Source organism: Myotis davidii, unplaced genomic scaffold, assembly GCF_000327345.1.
Source record: "Myotis davidii unplaced genomic scaffold, ASM32734v1 scaffold425, whole genome shotgun sequence".
Classification (NCBI taxonomy): domain Eukaryota; kingdom Metazoa; phylum Chordata; class Mammalia; order Chiroptera; family Vespertilionidae; genus Myotis; species Myotis davidii.
The window spans coordinates 3,549,150-3,558,109 of record NW_006296413.1 but is presented as its reverse complement, the minus strand read 5'-3'; the positions used below and the strand labels follow the sequence as shown (position 1 = coordinate 3,558,109).

Sequence of the window (8,960 nt, the reverse complement as noted above, 5' to 3'; positions counted from 1 at the left end):
CCCCCTCCCCCCCCTTTTAATTTATTGGGACCTAGGGAGTGAGGAAGGTAATGGTGAGGAACAGGACTGGGGGGCGAGGACAGGAAGGGGAGGGGGGAGGTCCGGGTGTGCTCCTGCAGGGAGAGTGCCCAGCCCCCCTGTAAATGGCTTCCTGGTGCCCACCCTGTACCCCCTCCCCCTTCTGCATGTCTGGCCGGGCTGGCGGGGCTGGCTCTGGGCCTCAGACACTCTGGAATCGCCAAGGTCTGAGCTCAGGGTCTGGCCCCCTTCCCAGGCTAACAGCCGGGAGGAGGGGGGTGCTGCCTGAGGGCCCAGGGGCCCGGGGAGGGGCAGAGCAGGGCCCCAGGGCAGGGGTTGGCAGGGGCTGGGGCAAGGCCTTGAGTTTGGTCAAGGCTGGAGGGGAGCCAGGCCTGTCCACGGGTCTGGAAGGGAGGCCTGGAAAGCTACAGAGTCCTGGGGCCCAGGCCAGAAGGGGGAAGGCCTGGCCCGGACACCCCAGGATTCAGTCTCTGACTCACAGAACCCAGCAGGGGGTGGGTGTGACCTGGGTATGTCCAGAGCAAGACATGACCCAGTCAGGGTGGCACCAAACCCTCTCCTGCTGGGCAGCGGGGATGGCAGTCTGGCTGAGGAAGGGGGTTCGGGATGGGTCCTTCAGGCACACCTGTCCCAGCACTCATGGCCTTACTTTGAGGGTAGATTTATTTGGGTAGTTTGGGGAGGACCGAGGGAAACCCTTTCGTGGAGACCCTGCCTGAACTGCTCAGGCTGGTGTTGCAGGGCTGGGGCAGGAGCTATCCCTTGACCACAGGGCCTCCCAGCTGCTGGGATCCAGGAGAGGGAGGGAGGGGCCCCACCTGCCCTCAGGGCTCAGGTCACACACTCCGCAGGAATAATACTGAGTGCTTACCACCTGCCAGGTGGGTGACTGAACATTTTTTAAAGTATGTTTTTATTGCCGAAACCGGTTTGGCTCAGTGGATAGAGCGTCGGCCTGCGGACTGAGGGGTCCCGGGTTCGATTACGGTCAAGGGTATTGCCTGGGTTGCGGACACATCCCCAGTGGGAGATGTGCAGGAGGCAGCTGATTGATGTTTCTCTCTCATGGATGTTTCTGGCTCTCTATCTCTCTCCCTTCCTCTCTGTGAAAAATCAATAAAATATATTTTAAAAAATGTTTTTATTGATTTTAGAGAGAAAGTAAGGGAGAGGGACAGAGAGATAGAAACACGGGTGAGAGAGCCTCCTGCACACCCCTCCTGGGGACCAGCAGAGCCCTGAGCGGGGACCTGAGCCTGTCGCCCTGCGGCCCGCAGGGAGGGAGCCAGGGAGAGGATACTACCTAGTCTGGTCCCGGCCAGGAGAGCCTGGGTGGATACAGCACACATTAGCCTGTGGCACAGAGCAGGGAGACCAAGGACGCACAGTGGGTCTGCAGGCAGACGGCGACAGTCCACACGTGCTATCGGTGGCTCAGCCACCTTCTCTATCCTCATCTCTGTGCCACCCCCCAGCCGCCCCATCTTCCTAGAAGCTACTGGCCTGTTTTAATGCCTCCAAGGTGTACCTTCTCCTGTAAGTCCAAGGAGATCATGACCTCTGGGTCATCCCAGATCCTTTCTGCAGCCCCACCGGTCTCCCTACCACCATGTCTACCTGCTCTGGTCGGTCTCTCCTCCACCTGGTGCCGGAGTTGCCTGATTCCAGCCATACTACTACTCTGACTGAAGACCTCCATTGCCCCGGCTGGCATGGCTCAGTGGTTGAGCATCGACCTATGAACTAGGAGGTCCATGGTGTGATTCCTGGTTAGGGCACATACCTGGGTTGCAATCTATCTATCTATCTATCTATAGATATATATAAAACAAACCTCCAATGGCTTCTCATTGCTCACCTGTACCTACAAAGTTTGGCTCAGTGGATAGAGTGTCGGCCTTCGGACTGAAGGGTCCCGGGTTCGATTCGGGTCAAGGGCACGTACCTCAGTTGCAGGCTCCTCCCTGGCCCGGGGCCCTGTTCGGGGCTCCTGCAGGAGGCAACCAATCCTGTTTCTCTTACATCGATATTTCTCTCTGTCTTTCCCTCTTTCTTCCACTCTCTAAAAATCGTTGGAAAAATATCCTCGGGTGAGGATTAAAAAAAAAAAAAGATGCTGAGCTCAGTCAGTCCTTTGCCTGAGTGATGGCTGTTGGGTGTCTGCCTCCGGGAGGTATTTCTGTGTGGCTTTTTCTAAAAATGTGACCCTCTGGGTCACATTACCTGTTTGTTTCCTGCTGGAAACCACTTGAAACATTGTGAGTTTGACTACTTGCTTATTGTCTGTCTCACTGGCCTCCCATGACGGCACAAACTCCAGATCTTAGCTCAGGGCTGCACACACAGGCTGCTGAAGTTTGCTGACTGAATGGAGCGAGGCCACAAGAGCACCCAGCCTTTACTGTGCACTTTACACGGTTACGGCATTTCATCCTCCCAGCCCCGCTCCAAAGGGGAATCCCAGGCTCTGCAAGATGAGACAATTACCAGTGGTTCTCAACCCTCCTCACGCCGCGACCCTTTAGCACAGTTTTTCATGTTGTGGGGACCCCCAATCATGAAATTATTTTCGTTGCTACTTCATCACTGTAATTTTGCTACTGTTATGAATCGTCATGTAAATATCTGATATGCTATATGTGTTTTCTGATGGTCGCGACCCACAGGTTGAGAACCGCTGAATTAGACTCAGTCATTGGGTGATAAGCTGTGGGGCCTGAACTCAGGTCTTCCTGACCCAAAGCCTACACAGTGCTCCTGGAATGGAGGAGTGTGGGGGTCCCACAATGTCCTAAAGACAGGGGGGTGGGCCCGAGGGCAATGAAGGGCTTTGCTGGAATGGGACAAAGAGCCCAGGGACAGGTCAGACCGCTTACATGTTAGGGGAGGGTTCCTTGTGCAGAGGGTTTCTTGAAGCCCAGAAGAGGCCAGGGACTCGGCTGAAGTTATACAGTTGGTCAACTGTAGAGCCAGGACTCAAACCCAGGCTCCCCATGCCGCGTTCGGGGAATCGGCTGGACAGGGCAGCCGCCGCCTGCGTAACGGAAGTCATGTTTCAGGAGGCGGCACAGCATCGCGGTTGTTTTCTGGCATTAATTTTTCCTGGCTGCATCCTGTACCAGCTATGTGAACTGGGAAAATATCTCAACTTCTCCCTGCCTCCATTTCCTCATTTTTAAGCAGAGAATCAAATGAGCCTACATTTAGGAAGTCCTTGGTAGATGCTGGCCACATAATAAGTGCTCAGCACACACATTCTTTTCATTGTTATCTGGGCCTGGGAGCCACGATGGGCTGGCTGGTGGGAGGGGAGGCACCATTAAAAGAGCTGACCGTCGCCGGGCTCGGTACCGCTTCTCTGATTTCTGAATGTTTCGGGGAAGCTTCTAGGCACTGGGGTGGGTAGCTGGGGACTGCACCTCAGTTCTAAAGATGAGGGCTGGACATTTCATTCTGCCCTTGAAGCACGTGTCTCCAATGACACTTTACTGAGAGTGGCTGTCGTTGAGCCCTTCTGATGTGCCGTGTACTGTGATGCAGGGCACTGAGAGATGGGCTTGGAAAATGAAATGAACCTATCTTCACTCTTTTTAAAAATATACATGATTACTGATTTTAGAGAGGAAGGGAGAGGGAGAGAGATAGAAGCATCAATGAGGAGAGAGAACCATTGGTCGGCTGCCTCCTGCACGCCCCACACTGGGGATGGAGCCTGCAACACCCTGGTTCATAGGTCGACGCTCAACCACTGAGCCGTGCCGGCCGGGCTAGCTTCACTCTTGATAAGTCAGAGAGGACCTTCAGCCCCACCACTCGTCTCTACTTTCAAATGCAGGTCAAGTCCACTGGTGAGAATTAGGCTGCAGATGTGTGCGGCCTGGGCGGAGCCCCAGCCCTGCCACATCCCAGCAGGGTGGCCGTGGACAAACTGCTTAACCCATCCCAGCCTCAGCTTCCCCACCTGCAAACTGGGGATAATGATAAGCCCTAACTCATAGCATTGTCCTCAGGCAGTGATTCTCAACCCTCTGGCCCTTTAAATACAGTCCCTCATGTTGTGACCCAACCATAAAATCATTTTCGTTGCTACTTCATAACTGTGATGTTGCTACTGTTATGAATCGTCATGTAAATATCTGATATGCAGGATGGTCTTAGGCGACCCCTGTGAAAGGGTCGTTTGACTGACCGCCAAAGGGGTCGAGACCCACAGGTTGAGAACTGCTGTCCTAAGGATTAAATGAGAGAATTCATGCAAAGCTCTTAGCACAGTGCCCAGCCCAAAGAAAACATATACCAAGAGTTGAGTATTACTGTTTTTATCGCTGTATCATCTGGCCCTTGCCTGTTTCACAGAGATGTCATACCAATTCACGTGGCAGTGAAAATACAAAAGGAAAGTTGACCCCTTTTCAGAAACTGTTAGTGTGAAAATACAACAATGTACGTTATGATTTTTCAGAGCCACAGCTACACAGTGTAAGCCACGCCTTGCTATGTGAGGCAGTCAAGGTGGGGACTGTACTTGAGCCGTGTGTGAAAATGCCACCGTTGTGTGTGCTGTCACTCGGGAATGGGCCTCACTACCGCCATGCCAGCAGTGCCTCAGGTGTTGGGCTGGCTCACAAGAGAGTGCGCTAAACTCTTTGGGGAGGGAAGGGTATGAAAGAGCCCAAGTTCACTGCTTCCCAGGCAGCTGGTCTGCCGACCGTGACCGCTGCACGTTGGCATTATCACCAGCACTTCCGGGACCTTCTACGTGCCCACCCCTGTCGAGGACTGGGAAGGACTCAGGAGTATAGAGCCCTTTGCTTTGTGCCCACTCGTGATGGCTGGCATGCTGCCGTGTCTGGTACAGCGATGGAGACCATCTGGGCAGTGCAAGGTCCATCAACAGCTTGATTCCGGACATCTGCAGAGCGCTCCAGCGTCTAGAGAGTTTGGTCAACTGTTATTTGTTTCCCCCGTTAGCGGAAACCATTGCCGCGCAAAGCCCTCTATTGGGCAGCGGGGCGGTTACTGACAGTGTCTGTTTCACATCTGGGACCCCTTGACTCAGCAGCCTCAGCCACACTGCCTTCCAGCGGAGCCGCCCCGCGCAGCAGGTGTAAGGCCTGTTTGGCAGATGAGGAGTTGAAGTCCAGACAGGTGAGGTAAACCACGCCAGGTGACATAGCCAGTGAGCAGCAGATGCAGGATCAAACCGGGCCTGCCTGGTTCCAGGCCTGTGCCTTGTCCACCCTCCTGCAGAACTTGAGGCAGGGAGGGGCCCTGAGTGGAGGAAGGTGATGGGAGTCCCCCTGAGTGGTGGGAGAGGAAGAAGGCAGGGAGGGTGGGAGGAGACGAGAGGCCGGGGGCCAGATTTGTACGGCCTTGGAGACCATAGTAAGGACTTTGGATTTTCATCTAAATGTGATGGGGAGATGCCAGAGGGTTTTAAGCAAAATAGTGACATGATCTGATTTCTATTTTAAAAGAATCACTCCGTTTCCTGCTCTGTAAAATGGGGATAACTGCAGTACCTCCCGCATAAGGTTGTCATGAGGAAATGCAGGGGGCTAAATGGGAGGATGAGTGTAAGGGTCTTTGTTGGTGCCAGGCAGACGAGGCTGTTGAATGGATATTGGCCATGGCGATGACACAGAAGGTGCACTGAAGAACTCAGGGTGAGGCTGGGAGCTGAAGACAGCGAGGACCTGGAAGGTCTGCGCGTACAGGTTAGAATCCGAGAATCCCTCTCGTCAGCCTGGCAGAACTGACGTGAGGCCAGGTCCCGAGTCAGGGACACTGCCCGGAGAGGGAGAGAGCGAAGAGGGCTCGGGGCTCTCCAAGTAAGCAAGAGGCAGCAAGGATCAGAAAATGGCAGTTCCATTTTCAATTTTGGTTAATCCTCACCAGAGGATATTTTCCCATTCATTCTTAGAGAGAGTGGAAGGGAGGGAGAGAGACGGAGAAAGACAAGCATCAATATGAAACATAATAGTTGTTTGCCTCCCGCATGCAGGGTGTGGGGCCAGGATGGAGCCTGCAACTGAGGTATGTGCTCTTGACAGGAATCGAACCAGGGACCCTTCAGGGACCCCGAGCAACTGGCTGGGGCAAAATGGCAGCTCCAAAGTGTCTATGTAAGAAGATGGGGCTGGGAGGGCACTCAATCTTCAGGTTATATTGCAGAAGCATGTGCCGCCTAACCAAAGGAGGAAGTTGCAGATGAGATTATGGGATGTCTAAGTCCTAGGTCCCTCTCCACTGCCCTGGTGCACAGCCTTGCGGCACTGCAGGCTGCACCTCTGGAGTCCACTGCCTACTCCATCTGGCTTCGCCAAACCTAAAAAGGGAGAGGATGTGTATGGGAAAGAACAGAGAAAATAGAAAAAATCACCAAGACTAATGTTAGGGAGCACGAGTAATTTTAATAGCAACCCACCCAAGGAAAGCATAACGGTTACAGACATGTGAAACAAGCCCTTCACCCTCCCTCTCCAGCAAGCATTCCTCAGCTGTGGCCGCTCCCGGAACTGCGCATGCCCAGTACAGTGTTTTTAAGCACCAGGCTTTTTGAGGGCTTAACTTCAAAAAAAGTTAGGAGCTGACTCCGTTATCAGTCCCAGGTCTTAGGGTAGGCAGGGGATGGAGAGACTGGGGCACCAAACATGCAAATAGGCTGAAAGGTATAGAAAGTGAGAATGGTCTCTGCTGGCCCTCCTTGCAGGCTGAAGTGGTAAGTACTGAGGCCTGAAGAGGCGCCCCGCGCGAGCAAAGGGCCGTCCGCGATTAGCAAGGGTGTTGCAGTGATGATGCCACTGCCCCGCCCGTCAATGGTCCGGCCAGTGCGGAAAGGGAAACCCCCGGGGAGGCGGAGCCGGCGGGCAGAACGGCGCCTGCGCCGCCACTCCCGTGCGCTGCGAGCCGAGCGGAGTCACCGCGGGGAAGCCCCTCCTACTGGGCTCCCGCTGGGGTCGCGAACTGGGCTGGGTGGTCTACAGCAGACACGCCTCGCTCGGGGCGTCGCGACGTCCGGGAAGCCTCTGTGCGTCATTTCCGCTCTCGTCCCTCGCCCACCACGGAGGGGGCGGGGCCGGAGACAGGCGCTCTGCCTGTGCGTCACTTCCATTGAGCCCAGCGGCGACAACGGGCAACATGGCCCTGAACGGTGCAGGTGAGGACTTGAGCTGCGGGGTCCGCGGCTGCGGGGTCCGGGAGGCCACCTGCTTCGGCGAGCGCACCAGGTCCCTTGTGCCTTTCTTTCCCCAGAAGTCGACGATTTCTCCTGGGAGCCTCCGACCGAAGCGGAGACGAAGGTGCTGCAAGCTCGGCGGGAGCGGCAGAATCGCATCTCCTCGCTCATGGGCGATTACCTGCTGCGTGGTTACCGCATGCTGGGCGACACGTGCGCGGACTGTGGGGTGAGGAGGGACTCGGGACGTGGGAGCAGGGATGGGGCACAGACTAGGCCGCACGGCCCTTCCCCAGCCTCTCCTCTCCGGTCCCTGTTGCCTGGCGTCTCACCCCTGCCCCTGTGCTTTCTGGCCCCTAGACGATCCTCCTCCAGAACAAACAGCGGCAGACCTACTGCGTGGCTTGTCAGGAGCTCGATTCAGACGTGGATAAGGATAATCCGGGTGAGGGGCTGAGTGTGCTTGGTGGAGCGTGGTGATAGGGCCCTGGGAGCAGTAGTGCTGGGAGGTAGCAGTGGCGTCCTTGAGTGGGACGGAGGTAAGGCGCTTTCTCCTGTTAGCTCGGTAAAGGAGCATTCGTTCAGTAAGAGCGCCGGGCACTTCCTGTGTGCCAGACACAGGGGAGGGTCCCGGCTCCATGAGGCACAGTCCTGCTGAGACCGATGACTCAAGGACGTAAGTAAACATGACACAAAAAGAAAATGAATGAGTTGCCCTGTAGAGTGGCAGGGAACACATCTGAAGCACATAAAGAGCAGCGCAGTAGAGAGTTAGGAGGTGGCTCAGGGCTGAGGTGGGCAGGCGTCCTGACCATTCTACTCGGTTTCTCCTCTTTTAGCTCTGAATGCCCAGGCTGCCCTCTCCCAAGCTCGGGAGCACCAGCTCGCCTCTGCCTTGGAGCCTCCCTCAGGTGCTCGGCCCGCCCCTCAGCCCCCAGTACCCCGCCCAGAGCACTGTGAGGGAGCTGCAGCAGGGCTCAAGGCAGCCCAGGGCCCGGCCCCTCCGGCTGTGCCTCCCAATGCAGATGTCATGGCCACCACACAGGAGGCCCTCCTGCAGAAGCTGACCTGGGCCTCAGCTGAATTGGGCTCCAGCACCTCCCTGGAGACTAGCATCCAGCTGTGTAGCCTTATCCGGGCTTGTGCGGAAGCCCTGCAAAGCCTGCAGCAGCTGCAACACTGAGAGACCCCCCCTGAGAAAAACCCGCTAGAAAAACAGCTGCTCCTCTTGTGTGGTCTGTTCTTGCCGTGGTTCTGAGTGTGCATGCTAGCCCCAGCGGCACTCGCCTTTTCCTGCTTTTGGTCTCTCACCCTCCCACTATCTAATCTCCTTGATGAGTCGGGCTTGTTTCTGCTCAGTTTCCCCACTCGGGGGTGACGGGGAGGGAGAGGACTCTGTGATAGTTGCCTCTGCAAAGTCAGGAACAGGGGGGATGTGCCTCGCAGCACCTCGGCCTCCTGAGCCATCCAGTGCTCCTCCACCCGTTGGTGAGCTAGGGAGTCCAGTCCCCTTGGTAGCTGCCTCCCTGCCCAGCCCGGGTACTCAGACACTGACAGGGCATCAGGCTGCCCGTCAGGGACCAAGTATGGATTTACCAGCCTCCTGACCCCGCTTTTAGATCCTTTTCCTTGGGAGTTATAGTTGGACAGGATAATTCAACACAGCGCTGGGGGAGTGAAAAGAACAGTGAATGACCCGTGCCCGCCGCTTTCGGTCTCTCCCCACTTTTTCTGTCTCCCTTCT

General features: G+C 55.8%; 1 protein-coding gene across 1 annotated transcript; it reads left to right on the top strand.

The window, feature by feature from the left end:
• Positions 1–6,835: 6,835 nt before the first annotated feature.
• SSSCA1 (Sjogren syndrome/scleroderma autoantigen 1) lies at positions 6,836–8,434 on the top strand. Its single transcript, XM_006771587.2, has 4 exons — positions 6,836–7,198; positions 7,294–7,445; positions 7,577–7,661; positions 8,056–8,434. The coding sequence occupies exons 1-4, from the start codon at positions 7,180–7,182 to the stop codon at positions 8,397–8,399; spliced, it is 600 nt and encodes a 199-aa protein (XP_006771650.1). The 5' UTR covers positions 6,836–7,179; the 3' UTR covers positions 8,400–8,434.
• Positions 8,435–8,960: the final 526 nt, after the last annotated feature.